This window comes from Falco rusticolus, chromosome 1 (genome assembly GCF_015220075.1).
Source record: "Falco rusticolus isolate bFalRus1 chromosome 1, bFalRus1.pri, whole genome shotgun sequence".
Lineage (NCBI taxonomy): Eukaryota > Metazoa > Chordata > Aves > Falconiformes > Falconidae > Falco > Falco rusticolus.
The window spans coordinates 77,832,295-77,853,840 of NC_051187.1; the positions used below are offsets into that span (position 1 = coordinate 77,832,295).

General features: G+C 39.8%; 1 protein-coding gene across 1 annotated transcript in view; it reads left to right on the plus strand.

Annotated features, from left to right (window-relative positions):
* Positions 1–8,766, plus strand: part of CPZ (carboxypeptidase Z) — a 43,379-nt gene extending 34,613 nt beyond the window's left edge. Inside the window, exons 10-11 of the mRNA XM_037385727.1 lie at positions 794–893; positions 2,675–8,766. Of these exons, the coding sequence (XP_037241624.1) occupies positions 794–893; positions 2,675–3,030 (456 nt within the window). The 3' untranslated portion in view covers positions 3,031–8,766. The remainder of the gene's footprint in view (positions 1–793; positions 894–2,674) is intronic.
* Positions 8,767–21,546: the final 12,780 nt, after the last annotated feature.

Here is a 21,546-nt window from a genome sequence, read left to right on the forward strand (position 1 = left end):
AGTGAAGTAAAGAACAGCTCAAGTTGATCATAGCAGTTCAAGAGAAAAATCAAAATGGAATTACTTTTCATTTAAAAAGGTCATATAGAGTTTCCAATAGAAAATGTTTTCATTTTGGAAGATTGCAATAAAAAGAACCTGAAGAGGTTTAATGTTTAAATACTTAGATTTTTTCCTCTTTTGTTCTGTTTTATTGAACTTCAAATAGAGTGAGCTGTTTGTGCACCTCTTTGTATGACAGAATTCACATTGCTCTTTAGCTTGTCAGCAAGCACATTTCTCATCAGCTCAAGCACCTCAGTTCTGTGCTTGTAGAGAAGGGAAAAGGGTTATTATACACACCGCTACCATGACATTCTGACATGTAGTGAAGTGTAGGCAGCAGAGCGATGATGAGTCCAAAGTAGCTAAAGCAATGCCTTCTTGTTGTGTGTAGGGCATCAGATTGGGGTTTTTAAGCCTTAACTTTTCATTTCTTTGTGCTTCTGGGTGTAGGGCAGACATTTAGAAACTGTCTTTAAATACTGTGCTCCAATCATGAGGTGCTAGTGATCTATGCAGAGAAGGGTCTCTCAATACAGAGCCACATACCTGGCCCAAAATACATTTCCCTCAGCCCTCTTGGAGCTCCCAAAATAGAGGATGTCATGTGAACAGGCAATAGCACCCAAGAGCCTCTATAATGGGTTGAACCTCTTGACAGCTGTTTCCTCTCTACAGGGGTTTTCTTGCAGAAGATGAGAAGGTGGTACTGTAATAAATGACTTCCATCTAACTTTGCTTGCTTTGCCAGGTTCATCGGGGAATAAAAGGAATTGTGTCTGATAAGTTTGGCAACCCAATAAAAAATGCTCGTATTTCAGTCAGGGGCATCCAGCATGATGTCACCACAGGTAATATTTTTAGTTTGAGCTGTTTCCTGGGGCAGAGTGAAAGCACTAAGAGCTTAACCTGCAGATGTCTTGTTGTGTTTGATAGAAATGGCACCTTAATGGAGAGCTGGAGACTCAGATGTAGGTTTGTTTCTAGAATAACATGAGAGAACACATGTCAAACTGGCTGTTGAGTCTGTCGTGTCTCTGAGATAACATGGTCCTTGGCATTAAAACTTCCACCTGGAATTGTTTGCTGTCCCTCAAAACCAATGTGCCTTCATAGAGATTCAGAAATCCACCTTTATGTTTCATGTTTGGGGGAATACAGCAACAGCCCTGTGCAGGGGCTTTAGCTCAGCATGCAGAGGTGCAGAGCCCTGGTAGAATAAATTAGTTGAAGTTTTGTGAGCATGAAGTGTAGACATTAGAATAGGATCCACACTAACTTTAACAATTGGAATAACTTCAGTGATTGAAAAAGGGCCTGCAACTTTTTTTGTTCATGTAGAAAGGCATAAATATATGCTTTTTTGGACAATAGTTATATCAAACACAAAAAACTAGAACATTTAATTATGTCCATTTTATACCTGTCACCAGCCGGTAAACACGTACTGAGGCATTTGCAACTGTTAATTTTCACAGTCATAAAGTTCTGAGCTTTTAGGCTCCCACTGAAATCAGTGCTTTTATTTTATTATTGATTTCAGTGAGAACAAGGTAGGCCATAGGAGTGCAAAAAAGAAGACGTGAATGGTAACATTTTGCTCTAACGATGATTGTTGAATCAACTGAGAAAGCCAGAATGGTTTATAATGTAATAGATGCTTTCCAGCTTTCAAAAAACTTATATTAAAGGGGATACAATGGTGCAGATGATGAAGATTCTTGAGGCTGGTGGAAGACTGGCATGAATTAGGGTCTTTTCCAAACTTCTTCCCAGACAATGGCTTTCCATTGGCAGTGGACATTTAAAGAATTAAGAATTAAATAAAAAATGTGTTTACATTGAAGGAAAAAGGAGTATTTGTTTTGAGTTAGGTGGGGTTAAGAATGTCATATGATTAATAAGTCTTTTTAATGTCAGTGTTAAAAAAGACTGAGAAATTCCAGCAGAAAATAGCATTAATGCAACATTAACTGAGCTAAGAAACTTACCATTCAAAATAAAGGAAATATAAAATGAAGACTAATATTGTTTTAAAACTCCCTGCTTTTGCCTGCAGGCTGTAACCTTCAGCTGGAGGAAATTTACACCCATTTTACACTAATAGCAATTTATACCAGCTGCAGCTCCAACTCCATAGTCTTATGTGCTATAATGTCTGCAAAGTAATTGAATGTAATATAATGTAATATAATAAAAGGAAGGATTTCTTAGCTCCTTAGACATGCTATATTGCAGCCTGGATTGTGCTTTCACTTTCTTAAATTTCACATAGTTTTGGATTCATTTGATTTCTTTGGAGTTATTCCTTGCACCCTTGGGAAACTAGCATGAAGGAAAGCTTCCTTTCCCTCTGATACAGGCACAGCAGTTATTGGCATTCGTGTATGTCATGTAAATTCTACTCTCTTAGCTCCCAAAGCCCAGATTTCCACAGCCAGAGCCTTTTTGTCATTCAAGAGTTTGCATCTGAGCTTTTTTCAAAATCTGAATCAAAATCTGAGATCCTTTCAAAACCTGCCCCCTAAATGCTTGCTCTACCTGTGCATGCACATGTATGTGAGGGTGTAACTATAAAGGATGCAAAACTAAAAACTAAGCTTTGTTTGGTTGTACCTTTACCTTCCCTAAGCTGCTGATGGAGACTACTGGCGACTCCTGCCGCCAGGGACATACATAATCAGCGCCCAAGCGGCAGGATACAGCCGGGTGATGAAGAGGGTCACCCTTCCTGCCAAGATGAAACGGGCTGGGCGAGTCGACTTTGTATTGCGACCCGTTGAGGCTTGGCCCAACAAGCTCCTTCGCCGCTCAATGGAAGACCTGTATGATCCATACGACCCACTGGAACTTTTTGACCCCCACGCCCAACATGGGCAGCCCGAGGCTCGAGGTGCATCACCGCCAGGCGGGGAGAAGCCCTGGTGGTGGTCTTACTTCAGTTCTCTAGACCTGCACAAACCTCTGTGGCTGCTCAAGCAGCATTGAAGAGCATTACGGTCCTCTGCTCACCTCACTCTGCTGCCCTTCCACCCAACTCCAGGCACCCTCGCTGCTTTTGGCAATATTTAAATCTGTTTCATTTGAAAATATAATGTTAATTTGAGCGCGCTTCTTTTATTTTCTCTTCATACACAACTGAGTATATTCAAGTGGTTTTATATATTAAAAACAATGGTGCACATCCATTCAAAGGCCAGGTTTTAAGCATTTTTTTCTTGGTAATGTTCTGTGCTCTGCCCATGTAGTTAATCATCACATTCATTATTTATTAGATTCTAAGTACCTGCAGGAAAATATTCCTGATCCTTTAATGCATTTTTGTACATGTCTTAGCACATTAATGACTATATACTAAAAACAACTTTCAGAAACATTTAGAAAACTCTTTTCTTTCCTCCTTTTGCATTATTTTAGCATACTAAGTTCAGTTCAGTAACTCTTGCAATACAGCTCACAATTATTATTATTTTTTAATCCATGATGTGATTTAGCATTGATTTTGGACAGAAAAAGAAAAATATTAGGAATCTGAAAATAAATATGCATCTAAATAAGTAACATGTTCAGTAGAATGGGCTGCTCATAGGCAGGTCAGTATCAATAATAACACATTTTCCTAAGTAAATTTTCAGAAGTTATCCTTTGAAGACATATGTATTAAAAGTGTTAAATCTTTACAGCCTTCCTCCTTTGAAATCTTTTGCACCGTGACTAGGCCCATCAAATGAAGAAAAATTCTTGGAAAGCAAATTCTGTTCCAAGGACTTTGAATATCCAATTTTATGTTGTTTAAATATTAATATAATTTGAACAGTTTGTAATCTGTTAAGCAAGTAGATTTTTCATCTAATTCAGCAAAATACTGAAAAGTACTCTTACTGCTGGAAGTACACACATCCTATGATATAGAAAAGTACATGAGATAATTTGAGAGTTCAGGTTACAATACGACATATTACACTAAGATTGTTAGTGCCATACACTGTTTTGAGTCTACATACTTGTTAATGAAACATAGACACCAAAGAAATCACAAACTTCTTTTCAAGACAGTTGGGTAAAGCTAGGTGAATAGCGTTCTTGCAAGATGCTGTCCTTTCTCAGACATCAGATGTAATGATTTTTTAGGGTGACTCAAAAAAATATCCTTAATTTTGATCAAACACGTAGGCCCACACTTCCTTTTAGCTTGAACTGGATAATGAACTCTATAAACCAATAGTGTTTCCTCATTTAAATGCCACAGTGTGTGAATATGGTGATGGTTTGGAGCTGATGTACTTACTGCAGGAGCTGCTGGATTAGCTTTCAGGATTGCCCTTTGATTTCAAAAACTTTTTTGCTCATCTTAGGTAAAGAAATCGACATTGCATGAATCCTATATAGTCCATGTGCACATCTCTCATGCTATAATCACCTAAGGAGACCCAAGAGATGAATGATCTTAATTCTGCAACCAGATGCTACACATGCCTAAGGACCTTATTCCCATTTGTAATCTGATTGAAGTTAGGAATCTGTTATTCATAAGTTTGAGTCTCTGCAGGACTGTAAAAATGAAAGAAAACAGTTTCACAGTATTAACAAAAAGTAATTATATGGGAGTGAATGCACTGCATGCACATGGACAAGTGTTCCTTGCCCAGGCTTGCCAACTTAAAGAAACTCTGAATCCTAAATATGCTAAAGTGAGCAAGAGATACACCTCCAGTCTTTATTTCCAGTAATAGGTATTACTACTGTTTTCTGTGGTCATTATTTTCAAAGCCACCATCCTGTGAAAACAGTGGTAAAACTAACAAAAAAAGAACAATATCCCAAGTTGCTGGCTATTGGCTACTCTTTTTATGCACATAACGTATTGCACACTTAGAAAGATGTTTTCTGTAAGTATTTCCTAGATTCTTACAGGGCTATTTAGAGTTTTTGCAAGTAATCACAGTAAAACCAAGCCCACTGAAATGCAAAACAGGATGACTGCACAGGAAATCCATTTCTTTCCTGGATTCCCAAGTTGAAATAGCAGATGGCATTCAAGACTTGGGAAAGATTTGCAGGGAAAATTGTAAAGCTGTGTTATGTTTGAGAGAGTTTGAAAAACTAGTATTCTACACTACTATACCACTAATGTGAAATCAGTATGATAGAGCAAGAGTAGCCTCCCTGTGCCTTTCTACCACATCTGCAAAAAGAGGTGTCCAGTAGAAAGTTAAGATCAAACTTCTGCTAATTCACACACAACCACCTGTATGGATGGGATGTATTAAAATGCATTGAAACAACTATGAGGGTCTTGGGAATAGGTATGCCTTAGTCTTTTGGAATTACTTTTTTTTTTCCTCCCCAAGATAAAATCTTCTGTTTTCAGGTCCTTGGAAGTGGGAAAGACTGCCAGAACTCCCTGGGTGGCTCTCAAAAATCCATTTTGGTTTAAATTAGATTTAGGACATCTTTATTGGTGCCTTGAGGTAAGAAAGAAAGAAAAGGAAGAAAGGGAAAAAAGGGAAGGAAGGGAAGAAAGGGAGGGAACGAAAGGAAAAAGGAAGGAAGGAAGGATTGGTCAAAAACAGCCAAATAACAATGCAGCCAAACTTAGCATCATCTTTCCATTTTTATTTGGGATTAATATAGATTCAGTTCTCCATTTATCTGGGAGAGAAAGTATTGGCTTGAATTTATATCCTGGATTAGGTTACATAAATCTTCAATATTTATTTAAATCAAGAAATGTGTGTTTAATAGATAGTTTTGCTTTAAAAAACCCAACTAAACAACCCATCCTACAACTGTAATATAGTTAGAAGGATTGTAAGTGGTGGTGAAGTTCAAGCAACTGTAGGCAGCTCTGTAATTAATGTATGAAAATGAACACAGCAATCAGCTCTCTCATGCACCTCTCTGGAAGATACTTATGTGCAGAGTTCAACAGAACATATAGTTAGAAGCATATTAAATACTTTTTGAATAGGAAGAGGGATTGAAATGCTTTAGTGAGACATGCCCTCCTAAGCTGAAGTACAAGTAACATAGGAAAAGAGTGAAAACCAACCAAAGTTCCCTGGCAGTCTCCATCATGCTTAAACCATGCCTTACAGACTGGGCTTGGCCTTTTTCCAGTGCTACTTTGGAGCATGACAGGTTCAGCAGTCAGACGGTGCTGTCAGGAATTATAGTGTGTGTTCATGAGACTCCCTCTCCTTTTAAGTCAGAGTCTACATAATTTTTTCAATTACCTTCCAACCACATATTGAACAGTATTGATGTATGTTTTTGTAACATCCTCCTTAATAATTAATTTCCTAGTCTCCACATTTGTTTCAGAGGGGATCTTCTCTACCATGGAGCCAAACTTTTTCTGCACAAAGCAATCACATCAATAAACGTTCTGATCTGCCAACTGTCCAGACCTCATTGCTCTGCCAGCAATGAATCTTCCCAACAAGTTCAAGCACGCAAATCTAACTAAAAAACATTACAAGCATAAAGAGCAAAGAGAAAGGTCTGCTTAAGTCATACATGCTAATTCTTTCATTCATATGGCAGAAAAAATTCAAGAACACATACAGAAAATATCAGGAGACAAATCACAAGCTGTGTGCATGAATTATATCAAAGAAGATTTGATTCTGCTTGTTCCATTCATAAAAACATTTTAGAGCAAAAAGAACAGTAATAGACAAAGACAGAAAAGTTCGCAGCTGTTGACATCTTCATCTCCTGTAACAAAATGATGTACCAGTCTTGGGCCACCCACATATAGGAAGGAGCATCTTTATTTTCCTAAAGATAGAAAAGAAGAGAAAGATGTCTTAAGCTAACTGCCTGAAAACAAAACTTTAAGTGTCAAAATCACTGACTAATGGAAGCCCTTCCTGCTATCATTTTTCATAGTGTTTATACAGTTCTTCCTTTCATGCCCTAGTTTAGCAGCTCAAGGGAAGCACTCCAAAACAATATTGCAGTCTTGTTTGAAGTTCTGCGAACCAGCTGCCGAGCAGAGTTTGTCAAGCCAGTGCCATTTCTTTGTGTCCATCCCTCTAGTATTGCACTACAATTCAAAAACAAGTCAGAGATGTCTTTAGCACTTACAAAAGCAGCCGTTGAAGTGAGACAAGACTATGTCTCCACAGTGATGCCTGCAGACAGACTAGGAGATCTCTGTGATGGGTGGGCATCTGCCCCGCAGCAGAGAAGCACTGAAGATTCAGCCTCCAGGAGACAAGGAACAACAGGGAACGGAGCCATTCAGGTGGCTTGGATGGAAATGTCAGCTGAAGCTGATACCCCTTTTTACAAAGCTCCTGTCAGAGGTACTCCCACACTGCCTTCCTTCACAGCGTAAGATCTATCTTTTGAAGCTCCCGCAATGTAAAAGGAGTGGATGGGCGGCTGTAGTATACTTCCCCTGCTGTCTTTGTCTTTGCAGCATATCGGAGGAGAGATCCCATTTGACATTTGTCTTCTCTGACATCCTGTACTCTCAAGTCGTGCTGCCAAAGGGCTTCACATCAGCTTCCTTATGGACACCTAGACCTCTGCGAGGAGAGGTGTGCTGCTTCCAGCCTCCCATCACAGGCAGGGGGACACTGGAAGAAGGGCTTCTCTTGTAGGGGCTTTTTGGTGGCTGTGTTGTTTCTGGCTCCAAGCTGCTTAAATGAGTATGTGATGAATAGGGGATTTCCCCCCAGTTTGGCAGCTCCTCCTGGCTCCCAGGGGCCACCAGTTTCACGCTGGTACAAAAACACTAGTGGTGTTGTGCCCATGGTGATATAAGGGAAGGAGCTGAATTCCTCTGCAGCACACCATCAGGAAGCATCTCATTGTAATACTGGAACTGAACCAGATGGCCTTTATGGGCAGAGCTTGGAAGCATAACATGACTTTCCCACCCTGTTTGGGGATGTTAATAGCACATAAGGCCAGCTGGCAAGGTGCTGTCATACCACTGAGCAGGCAAATAAATACTTTTACAAATACAGGAATTCTAGGCAGGTGATTGCTACTGCAGTGTCTGTGTAGAATTGGATTACGGAAAGGGATGCAGCAATTTTAAAATATTTCTATAAATTTATATATACATATCTTTAAGTGCATCTATAACTTCAGTATACAGGTCCCAACTTTGAAAAGAGGCAAGAATAAAAACAAAAATCATCTGTAACTAATCTTTGTTAGCAAGGTTTATTTTACATGTTGGGAAAAGAGATTTAGAACTTAAATATTTCTCTAAAGGGTTATATCATCTAACTGTAGAGTTAAAAGCATAGTGATAGTGGATGCTGATATTGTTTTTACTTTCCTTCTTTCAAAATGGAATTTAAACGTTTTTGTATACTCAGTAATACAATGTACATGCATCTCTTGCAGTTTTCTTTCTGCCACAAGGTACATATTCTTTATTTTCATGAAATGAATATTGGCATTGTTCTATGCTGGATCTGATTAAGCATTTTTAGGTGGTTTTTTTTTTTAATTTAAAAAAATAGTGATTCAATGACATGGGCAAGAAAAAGGCAGTAGAGAATTCTTTTTTTATGAAGTCAGGATATTTAGCTTTTCATGATTCAAACAGAAGCACAATTCTGAAATATCAGTTTCCTGCAGGATAGAAACTTAATTTTATAGATTGCACCCCATTACATTTTGAGGAAAATCTTTCTAATATCTGCTTTTTACCTTTTAGGAACTGTCATGTAGTGTTTGAAAAACAGGCTTGTTCTTTTCCACCTAATTAATAACTGTAATTTTGAATAATCAGATTAAAATGTTAAATTGCAGTATTTGGTTTGTTTTACTGTTTTAAGGAAAGTTTTTTCTCCTGCCATAATGCAAAACCTGATAATTTCTTGTTAAAAATTCACCGAGCAGTCTCAGACTATTCAATGTAATACATGCTATGCAATATATGCTGAGTACCGCCATTTATCCTACAGCTACATGTATAAAAATACCAGCAGCGTTGCAATAATTAGAAAGTAAACCTTGAATATTTTAAGGGGTAAATTAGAAGAAACTTTAAGAATATATTTATAACTTTTGGCCCAGAAATTCAATAAGTAAAGGCTCAAAATGTCTGCCTAACTTTGAAGGCTTGGCTGTTTGAGCTTTGCCTCTTGGCACGCACAGCACTGCCCGCGCTGTAGCAGGGCAACCATCATGATCCTTTCACACTGTGTTGTGTGGACATCCCAAATTAAGTTTTGCCTCTTTCTTCCTTCTGATGCTGAGCCCAAGCAGATAAGCCAGGCTCTGCACTGTGTACCCATGCAAGGCAGTGGCTGCCCCACACCCAGGGGCTTCCTTTACACTGTTGTCTTCGAAGAGGGGTTGCTCAGCACCGCAGGGGAGTGCTCCTGCTCCTGCTTCTCATCTGCAGCTATATTTGCTAATTTTCATGTAATTCCTGATTGCTTGCAAACAAACAATGCTGGTGGTGGGTCTGTGATAAGATATTAGAAAGGGGAAAAAATGCACAGCAGCTGTGAGTGAGAGGAGTGAGCAGGTGTGCGAGCAGCAGCCCCGCAGACACCCGGTGGGTGCAGGCGGGGCCGGAGGGGCTCCAGGCGCCGGAGCAGAGGTTCCCCCATAGCCCGCGGTGAAGGCCGCGGCGAGGCCGGCTGTGCCCTCAGCCCATGGAGCCCGCGGGGAGCAGGGACCCACCTGCCACCCATGGAGCATTCTCCGTTAAAGCAGGTGGACATGTTCTGAAGGAAGCTGTAACACAGTGGAGAGCCCATGCAGGAGCAGGCTCCTGGCAGGACCTGTGGCCCATGGGTGACCCACACTGGAGCAGTCTGTTCCTAATGAGCTGTACCCCATGGGGGAGCAGTTTTTGAATGACTGTATCCCATGGGAGGGACCCCAAGCTGGAGGAAAGGAATAGCAGGAGGAGAGGAACACCAGAGATGAAGTGCTATGGACTGACCATAACCCCCTATTCCCTGTCCCCCTGCGCTGCTTGGAGGAAAAATGTAGAAGAGTCAGGAGTGAAGCTGAGCCTGGGAAGGAGGGTGGGGGAAAGTGTTTTTAGGTTAGATTTTCTTTCCCACTATCCTACCCTGGTTTTAATTGGCAACAAATTAAATTAACCTTCCCAAGTCAAGTCCATTTTGCCTATGACAGTAACTGGTGCCCTTTTCTTCCCCCACAAACTTTTTAATCTTATTTTTCTTTCCCTGCCTTGCTGAGAAGGCAGAGTGAGAGAGCAGCATGATGAGCATTTGGCAGCCAGCAAGGGTTAACCCACTACACCGTGCCTGCATGTCCCCGTGAATTTTGCACTAAGGGACATGCCCTCTGTATTGTGAGCAGGTATTTAACATGGGTTTTGAATTCCCCTACACATCAGGGCCTTAAATAAAAGATGTTGTAATGAGGAGGACAAAGTTTGCTTGTGAAGCTACAAAAGCAGCCCTGAGGTGTCTCCTAAGGAGTTGCTGGCAGTACTTTCAGCAAACAGGCTGAAAAAGCTAAGGGATTGTTTAACACTGTGCATGGAGGTGATGATAGAATGAGGACCAGGTTCTCTTGGCTTCCTGGCTTCTTCAACCACATGGAAAGCAATGGCAGCTCTTCTACCATGTATTTCCATTAACATTTGCTTGACTATCAACAACTAGTAGGCTAGCTGAAACAGCCCTGTGCTTATTCCTCATTCAGGTACATCCTATAGCTTGCTCTACTCAGCTGCACAGTGGTATTAGTTTAGGTGCAATAGCAGTGATCCATTTTAAGATGAGAATTCCTATTAAAGCTACACATGTAACAGCCAATGCAGCTGATAGCAATAATACATGATCAGCAATAAGTAGACTGGTGAAACCCATCTAAGTTAGATTAATAAAAAATTGCTTCAGGGTTCACTGCTTTATTCATCTTTAACAGGAATAAAGATAACATTTGTCATCAGAAAATAAAGTTTCATAGATAAAAATCAGACAATATGCAGCAATATATTGTAGAAAGCAATGTACTGTTATCTCACACTGACATTAAGTAGAATTTTATGTCTGTAATAATATTTCAGCTAAATATATATTTGAACCATATAAACCAGTATTCAAATGAACATTGTTAAGTCATACCTTGGATGTCTCAGTCAACCTTAATGTCAGTCACAAATGTAGTTATAAAATAGTCCATAAACCTACTAAAAAATCAATCTGCCTTTACCCTATAGAAGGTGTAAATCTCTGGGAGATAGATCATGTACATGTACAAAGAAAGGAATATAAGCAATACATTTTTACACATGAATATAATCCAGGGAGAAGGTGACTTCTAAAAACAACAGTTGTGTATTGGAGGACTGGATGGTATGTATGCTATTCAGCCTTGGAGAATTTATCTCCTGTACAGTCCAGTGAAAGTGATACCTGGTCTAATCATAAATATACTACAAACTTCAAGGAGAAATTAAGAAACTGGTCTGCACAGGAACTAGTATGAAGTAAATCCACCTAAAGGTAAGTATTATCAGACATGAGTAAGGCTGGGTTTATCATCCCTTCTAATCAGCCTTTCTTACAAGAATCAAGTTGGCACAGAATTGTTAACCAGGCTACCTCTTTTTGACCATATGAAGCCAGGGCAGGTGATCAGTAGACCAGAGGCATGGTGAATTTTTGGGTGGCAGGGTGGTGTGAACAGGGCAGAAGGGTGGTGAGCACTTCAGCTGGCACAGCTACCACCCCTGGGGGATGAAGAAACCAACCCAAGGGCTAGCAGAGCTGCTTCCCTAAGAGAAGAACTAAAAATAAATTTCTGTGATTGATATGACTGCATCCATAGGAAAACTCTTGCTGGACTAAGTGGAAGTCATATGCACTGCTGAGACAGTCAGATCAGTAGAGAGGAATGCAGGAAATGCTGGTCTGGATCACACCAGTTGTCACCTCCATGCAGTGATCCCTGAGGCTGGTGGCTAATCCTTCCCAGACAGGTGGGATAAGCCATGGCCAAGGAGCCTTTGCCTTTAAAGGAGGTTTTTTTTCTGGACATAAGCAAGTTTAGGCATGGCCTGAGTTATGCAGGCAAACGTTATGTGGTGTGGCTGCATTTGGTTCACAGTTCCAACACTGCAAAGTGCCTCTGAACACAGCCTCAGCCACACTCCCCAAGCAAATATGCTTAAATTGAGGGGGTACGTTACCAGCACTTTGGGGAGAACCAAATAAAGCAAGATGGTTGTGTCTGTGCTCAACTGAACAAAAAAAAAACCCCTCTTGCCAGGGGCTCAGCTCTGGGACGGCCTCATGCTGCGCTGCCAGGTGGGGCTGGCACACCCCAGATGTCCCTGCAGCCCTGTGCCCATGATGCTAGTTCTCCTTGGGCTTTAAGAAATGCCACAAGCCTCTATTAACCCACAACATGTTCTACTCTTTTCCTTACCCACATGGACAATCCTCTAAATGAAAAGCTAGACTGGAAAAGGGATTTTATATTTATTAAATTGAAAATGTCACAAACCACAACTCCAAAAATTAGAACGTTCATTTGGAACGTCTCTTAATTTATACACATGCACACATACACGTACATATACACACACAAGTGCACGCACACATATAAGGAGGCGTATTTTTGTGTAATATATACATAACATATTACTTACTATTTTGTATTGCTATCAAAAATACATTTGATCCATTAGGAATAAAAAATTAATATTGCCTTTATTTAAATTGGTTCTGATTTGTGAAGACTTGATAAATATGCTTTGTTTCAAGGCAAATAATAAAGCCTTCAAAAGCAGCTGGGTCGCTAAACCTAAGGTATTTTTCGTCATTAATTTTTTATTAGCTAAATTGAATGAAGTATTGATGTGGCCAAAATACAAATATGTGAGCTTTCTGCCAAAATTTAACACAGTAAAATTGATTTAGATAGTTCTGCTGGTTTTATTAATGTAAAATACCAAACTTAGGGAATTCACAAGATCCAAGCCTTCAGTAACAGAATTACTAGTGAAATCAAACGTGAGATCTGAGCAGGTTAAAGCAGCAGAAAGGTTTAGCGGTTAGGGCTGCCAGGGAGCAAACAAAACAAAGAGACATGGCAGTAAAACAACATTGTTGTGTGGCTAACACAATGCTCAAGGCAATACTTCTTCCCTCCAATAGGTAACCAGGAAATCAATTTATTTTTTTTTACAAACTTTCTATTTTTTCACTAATGTTAAGAAAGGAATGGAGAAAGAAGAAACTTACTTAAAAAATTGAATGCAGACCAGTCTGTCTCTAGCAAATAAATCACTGCAGTCATTTGAAATCACTAAGAAAACATTTGTCCTGTTTGTTTAGAAGACATATGAAAACCCATTTCTGGCTATTTCCTTTGAGGCATAGGAATTGGACAAGTCCGAATTTTAGAATCTCAGAGTCCTTGCTCAGCTACTGTAATTTGTGTACCAAAAGTATGCAGATTAGATTACTTCTAACATTAACATTAAATGTCTACTTGTCAGCTTGCTCAAAAGCATCAGTCTTGGCATGCTGAGGGGTACAGTTCCTATTTCAGTCTCTGCTGGGATTCACAAATTGGCTTTTCCTCTGACTACCTCCCCTGAAAGGCTTGGTCCAGTCAGTGCTCATGTTGTTTATCCAAAAAACTTCAGTGGCTGTGTCATCTTGCATTTAAAACCCAGCTAGAGAAGGCAGAGCCTTTGATAGCCCGATGTCTTCGTTATAGCTGCCACATCTTTAGCTGTCCAGGAGCACCACCCCTGCAGTATATATGTTCCCAGGCAGGTTCACACTGCTGCACAGTGCTTTCCCTGCTTCTTTTCCCTCCACCCTCCTCTCATTCAGCCGCTGCCTGCTTCATTGATGGGAAACAACAGCAACATGATACACTACATTCGGACCTGTCTTCTCAGGGATTTCTCAGAAATTCCTCATTACGGGAAGAAATGCAGTAATGGATAGTGGTGGAAATCTTAACCTGTGAGCTTATATAAGGGCATAAAGTTCTGACGTATAAAACCCAGTATCTCCTGTAAAATAGCCCCTTAACATATCATATAGTCGTGGATGACTTTGTGAGCTATTTAATGTCAACCATTATGTTAAACTCTTGCCAAGTACCTTGCTTCAATTCTACTCTGAGGCAGTGATTTCCATAGTTTGCAGACATTTTAATGCTCTTAGCTTTATTAAGCTGATGTTGCAGTTTACTGCCTAAGTAAATCTAAGCCCCACTGTCGAGACTAGGAACAACTTTCAGAAACTGTGAGGCAGAAATCCCTCTGGTGGGAACTGGCCACTGGCCCCTCATCAAATGTAAGTTTGAAAGCTTTCTTTGTAGGAATTGACTATTGGATTTTGGCAAAGAGTGGACATGGAGCAGATACTGCATGTTGGCCCCTAGACTGTGAGAAAGTTTTTCAGGCTACACTAGCCTGTGTGATACCTTTAAGTTTTATATTTCTTTAAGGACATATCTCGAGGTGGAGTATAGATCAAGGACTCTTCTGCTTTCCTCCTGCTGCTGCTAGTATCCATTCAGCTCCTGTTCTGCTGCAAAAGGAAGATACTTGCGGCATGTCAAAAAGTGAGGGAGGAAAAACCTTTGAAGAGCTCAATGCAGCTATGGTTAGACAATTTCCAGTGCCCACATGCACTTGGCTTAAATGTAACTTAGGTAACTTATTACCACTGAACATAGTGTGCAACAGAGCTATACCATTAAATGCATCCTCCACCCTTAAAGATGACTGAGAATATATTTGAACAGGGACGTAAATGCAGAGATTTGAAACTGGCGTAACACAAGATGGTTTCCTTCTATTTAATCCATGTTAAAAATGCAAAAGGGTGGTGCAGCATGCTCCTGGCAGTTTGGTTTATAAAAATAAGCCTTGTGGTTAAGTGGATGGGAAATACAATGAGGAGCTGAGGACCAAATGGGAAATGTCTCTTTGTTGAGGAATGCCTTTGTGATCTTGATTTTCTGTGTGTAAAGTCAACCTTGCAGTGTGCAGACTAAAAGAAGAGACCACACAACCCTTTGGGGCAAAAGGGAGCAGTCATTATGAGGACAAAGAAGTATTTGCTAACATGCCCTAATAATCGAATAAAGTAGCTAAACTGCCTTATCTTGCTGGAGAATAAATTGATTTCTTATGCCAATTACAGAAATAATGCTGAACATTTTTTTCTTCTTATCATTTAGATCCAAATTCTTCCATCCTTCAACACCTTATATAATTCAATCCTCTGTGGACAACTCCACAAAGCTAAACCCTGGAATAATAAAAAATATGCACACTTCCATGGAGCTTTTCAAGTGTGTGACTGGCTACATCAACATTGACCTTGGAGTGGTGGGCCAATGAGTTGGCTCAGGTCTTATTTCCTTAGACAATGGTGGGGAGACTGGGATGTCTACACTGGCTCAGTGTTGTAGGATGTGTTGCACCAGCAAGGGCAGCCAAATGTGAATGTTCTTGGCTTAACTAGCAATGTAAGTGGGAATAAGTCAGCACAGCTTCTGCTCAAAAGCTTTCTGGTGAAAAAACACCTTTCAGAAGCAACCGTACCACACCATGGCTATATAGGTACCACTGATCTGTCTTGTCTTTAAAAGTGACATAGCTGTAAATATGGAGTCTGATTCAAAGGAGATTTCCTTTGAAATTGCCAGCTGCTTTAATGACTGCAAAATGACTCCTAGATCAGCATGAGCAAAGAAAATATTCTGGTGGCAGCAGAATGTTATAACAGCAGAGAGGAGCAGTGGTAAGTACACATAACTCTATGAGCACAAGAACCAAGGTTGTCTGGTGTCTTATTAATTTGTGTCTCAAGGCAGAGTTCCCAAGAAAATCCCACACATCCAGGCAGGGCTAAACTCACTGTAAAGTCACATTTTCAGTGGAAGCCTTAGCTGGATTTCTTTGTTTTGACATCTTTCTCCGTCTCTCAAGTTTTGCTTGCAATTGGCCAAAAGTCAGTGGAGAGTAGAGATAATTACAAATACAGGGGCACATGCACAGATCCACACCCCAGTGTTTCAAGGTCTTTTCCTGCGGAAACCAGCCTAATAGTAATCTGTGCAAACACATCTGCCCCAGACCACTGGGGTGGGCTGCCACTCCTTCCTGGGTGCAAGGGTGTTCTGTTACTGGGTACCTAATACCCATCTAGAAGTGATGAACTCCTGTGCTTCAAACTGCCTTGCCAGTGATACAAATAAAAAGCCAGAATGAGCTCCTTCACTTTACAAGCAGTGATAAATGCAGTAGAAACCACTTAATTAGTCTATGATAGATTGCATGCCCAATTAATTGTGATGATTGCCTAGGGGGCAAAACACGACTCGAGGCAGTCTGATGACTCCAAAGAACAGACAACTGGCACGTTTTAGTGAGCATTGGAGGGCCTTTTCCCCATTCCCTTCCTGCAGTTGTCAGTAGCTGAATCACAGCAGTTAACTGCCAGGGATGTATTTGCTTGCACCAGCTTTGCCCCACCTTGACCTTTTCTACATTTTATGCTGCTTAAACGCATCAATATTGCCTTAATACAGCGTTTCCTTTTGTCCTCCCAGTAGAAGTGCGTGGTTATACCGTGGACTTAAAATGCAATTAATGAAATATTAAATGAGTGCAATGCGCTTCCTTATCCCTCAGAGTTTCAGGTGGGAATTGGGAGGAAACATATTAAAGGTAAAGTAGTTACCTGAATGTTAGATCAGTTTAGATCTGAAAGCCATGCTCCATAAATTTATGTACAGAGCCTGTGAAGCATGGCCATTGCAAGCAGTGTTGCACCAGTTTGAGCAAAAAGATAGTTTTAAAATTATTTTGCTAAACCAGTGACAAAGACCGTGCAGACATTGTTCTTTCAGTTTTAAAACAGTAAATGACTTCACAGGGCAGAGTCAGGTCCCAAATGTGCCATCTGCCTGGTTGTGGTTTGTTTACTTTATACATGATTGAGTTTAGTGCTCATCTTTGTTCCTTTTACATAATGATGCTATGATAACCACATAATTAATGGTTTTAGTGTTTAGCAGATAAATGAGATGCAAAAAGAGAGAGAGATAAATATCTGATGTTTAAACAGAAATTCTTCTGAAATGCCCAGTAGGAGCCAAGTTTTATTCTATGATATTTAAACTCTAATTTAACATATCTAATATTTAGCATTAGTCTACAGTGATAATAAATGTGGTTCACAGACCATTTCTGGGATGTTAATGAGTGGGTGAAACAAATCCTTTTGTCTATTGTTTTCCTCACTCTTTTTTTTAGTTTTTTTTTTCCTCTCAGATATTAATTTCCAAAACTTCACAGAAATTTAGCAGAAAACAGATATAAAATGACACATAATTAAGATATGCAAAAATATTTCACTTTATTGGGGGAGCAGTTGACGGATCTCCTAGAAATCTCGTGAAAAGTGCATTCTTGAAAATCTTTCCATTTTTTTCAGACCTTCTACTCCTGCAAGCATCTGATTTCTTATACTCTTGTCCCTTCTTATTTCTTATACAAATGTGGACCTTATACTCTTGCCCCTTCTTATTTGGAAAGTTAACCTCTCTGCAAACACAACTAGAGTTTGAGCAGAAACATATGGGGGAAATACGTGGTTTTCTTCTGGTTCCATGAAAAATTATGAAGTGGATGTGAAGAATGTGAGCTTAGTGGGGGAAGAGGAGGTTAATGAGAAATTTGTCCTTGTTTCAAGTATTTTTGCATCATAGACTAGATTGGGCAATGTCCTTCCCAGGTCAGGACTACAGAAATGCATCTGAGTGATTTGACTTTAGCCTCTCTTGGGATGGATTTCTGTGGGGACTTCTCATAGTTCTTAGCGATGTTTTAAATTGCAAATGTTCAGATAAAGAACTCCATACATTCACAAAAAGCAAGTTCTACTAACTTCTGTGGCAATGCACAAAGCTGATGTCTGCTATTAAGAAAGTGCTTTACAGGAATAGTTTTGAAGTGGAATTACACATTATTAATGGAGACAGATCTGATGGTGAAGCAAACTGCATTTGGCAGCAAGAACATTTACTAAAAATGTCGTTAAAGAATTTAGGCTGTATGCTACCAAGTATTTTGTAACTCCCTCCGCTGACTTCTTGGCCTCTCTTTTTTCTTTCATGTCTGGTAAGTAGCTTGAGGTGGTTGATGAGCATTGGAACTGAGGAAGTCTGGCTTCTTGCTGCTGTTTGTCTAAAAGTTTGTTGGCTTTGACACCTAAGAAGGAAGCTCTACCCCAGTCCCTGCCTCATTTTGTGCATTTAGAACTTTCCTAAGGCTTTGCTTTCATGTAAGTTTTATGGTGTCAAAAAGAAATAGGGCTTTTACCATAACTATTTCCTCAGTAGAAGTAAATTTACATAAATATTTTTTCTAATAATGAGTGCCTATTTCCACAATTTAGAAAATTTGAGATCTCTTCCAATCTACCCCTGACAAATTTATATCAATACAAGTTGATAAATTTCGCTAAAATTTTCCGCTAAATGATAAAGAAAAACAGACAATCCCGTAGGCTTTAATATTCACTTAGAATGATACCACAGAACTCATTTCTTAGAAACCCCACCTTTAAAAAAAAGAAGCTATGTGGGATGTATTTCATCAAACACTGCATTCAATGTCATCTTCGGGAAAAAATGTAGCTTACTACTGCATCTCTTTCCAGGTGGCAACTCCATTTGAAATGCTGAGGCAGTGAAATGAAATAGTTACATTTGGAATGAAATGTAGCCTCAGAGCTCCTTTTACTGGGACAAGAAGTTACCACCTAGGTGCTCTTTGGGAGAGACTGGAAAGTAGCAGTCCTGCTTAAATAGCACTCATTTTTCTTTCAAAATAGGCAAGTGATACTATTCTTTTAAAATCTTCTGATATCAAAAAACAATGCAAGTACCTAGGGGCTTTTTTCTGCCATACCACTGAATGTTGTTTATAAATAAATAGCCCAACAGAGCTGGAATCAGAAAATGAGGAATTATTTCAAAATCTGAAATCTAGGCAGATGGAAGTAAAAGCAAAACAACAAAAAATATATATGTAAAAAAATTGTTTCCACTGGATATTGGACAGCTCTGCAGGGCCTGTCACTGAGCTCTCTACTCACTGAATTTAAAGAAAAAAACCTGTACAGACTGAAGGTCTGAAGCTGGACATCTGCAGTTAGGACTGTGAGCTGGCATTTGTGATCTGTAGATACTACGACCTTGATTCCCAAAGGCAACAAAGTTTTAATCATGGAGTTTCCTATCTCCTTAGGGAGTGCTGAAAGCACGAAGTATTTCTTCCTGCAGCTTCCCCAGATGGATTAAGTGCTTCTGTCTCTTTAGGGATTACAAGCAGACCTTTCCATAAAGTTAGGTCCCTCTTTTTTCAAAGTTGTACTGGGATTTGGTGTTGGCCTCATCTCAACCTCTCAGGAACTGGCTGGACCCACCACCTTGGAGGTTACCTTCTCCTTGGAGCAGCTTCATAGAGACATGAAGGAGTGGATGAGACCTATGTCTGACAGTCTTCCTGAGGAGGAGTTGTTTGTTCTACTTTTCACCAAAGTACTTAAATATTTGTTAACCCAGAGGGAGAAAGAAGGAGCATGGCATTGCTCAAGTAAGGGCTGTCCAGCTGGGACCAGCTGCAGGGGCTGTCTACCTTTACTGGGGAACCGGAGTTACTGATAGATGTTTGCTGGGAAATGACACCTGCACCAACACTTTGCAGAGTCCAAGCTGATATTCCCCATCTTCCAAGAAGGGCAGCCAGAACTGCACCCTGAGTGGAGGTGTTTTGGGAGGTTTGCAAGAGCAGAACTACTGGGGCATTAGGTGTGTTGACAGAACGTAGATGTTTCCAGTGGAAGATGAAAAGAGGGTGGTGGTTTTGAGGAGTGAAATTTAAGTAAATGCACTCCAACTGTACAGTCTATTCTGGAGTTTAAATCCCTCTGTGGATATTGGCCTATATAAAAATCCGCTGGACTGTGCTTTAACATAAGATTCTAAGTGACTTTGTAAGCCTTCAGCAGCTTCCAAATCCTTCACTTTCAACAACAGTGCTCTTTGTACTAAAAATTTAGTATATAAAGCCATATCACAGACATGGGTTTGAATGTACTCAGAAAAGTTCCATGTAATGGCATCTTAATGCCTAGACAGATGCAAAATTAATATACTGCAGTTCTCCAGCAGCAGTAAGAGTAAGAGCAGTATGATTTTTTTTGTGTGTTTTGTTGGGGTATTTTTTTATAGCAAGCTCTATTTCTGAGACAGGCAGAGGAAAATCTTCTCAAGCTGTAAGCTCAGCGTCCCCGGAGTGAATAGGGTTCAATGTAGCATGGATAATTTGTTTGCTTTGCAATTATTTTCCATCAGTGGAGACAAATTGATTTGTACAATAAAATTGACGGTCACTGCAAGGCAGCTAGCTTTCTAAATAAGTAAGTACCAAATTTTTGGAGTACTGGGATGTCCTTTCATACTGGTAAAATTTGCAACAATTTTAGAGCTTGCCTGTGATTGCTATGTGAAATTCATCATCAGAGAATGTCAGAACAGTTATTCTTAATACAACCCTGAGCAGAACCATTGCCAGTTTATTTGTGGCCTCCTTTGAAAATTAATTTCACCAAAACAGAAATCAAAATGCAGGAAAAGAAACTGATAGTAGAGCAGATGAATAGGTAGGAAGGAAATAGCAATAATTGCCTCAAAACCGCCTTCTTAATTATTAAAGGAAATTAGATATTTAACATGAGCCAGAGCCAAGGATGCTGGGCAACAAGAATTTCTGCCTGAGAAAAGCATGTAACAAAAACTTTGCTTGGAAAATAGGAGCATGATCAGCCAGTGAGGTGTATTTCCAGATGTTAGTAGTGAAGGCAGAGAAGAAATAACCATTTTGTGCTGCAACTAGAATATTTGGATGTTTGTCCAAATAAAAATATTTAAAGGCCATAAAAACTAAACAGCTATTGACATCCATTCTTTTACTTTTCTGTTCAAAACCCGAAGACTTCATTTAGCCTCTCAAAAGGCCTGGAAAAATTTTAGTGCATGCATGGCCAAATGCTAAGTGTGATTAGGAATGGCGCAGTACCTGGTAGCTGCTTGGAATGAGGCTTTGATTCCACTTCTCACAACACTGGGCTAATCAGGACATACTGTCATATTCAATCTACAATCAGAATATGCCACAAAAAAAATGCTGGACCTAAAAGTTCAGTAAATTGCTCTGGTTAAACTTCATTTGAATGTTCCAAGTGTTAAACGTCATTGGAGACATCAGGATTACATTAGTGATACTGTCAGTTTTGCAAAAGTCCAAAATCAGCACTAAGTAAGGTAGAAGTTTGCTAAGGCAGGCTAGTTTCTCTTTGCCCAAACTTAAAGGACCTGGGAAAAATTGATACTGTACAGTTCAAGCACATTTGACTGGCCTTAATACATAAGGTAAACAAAGTGCTTCAAGCACCGATCAAAGTGCAGTTCCGGGGGCCAGTGGCATGATCTTTA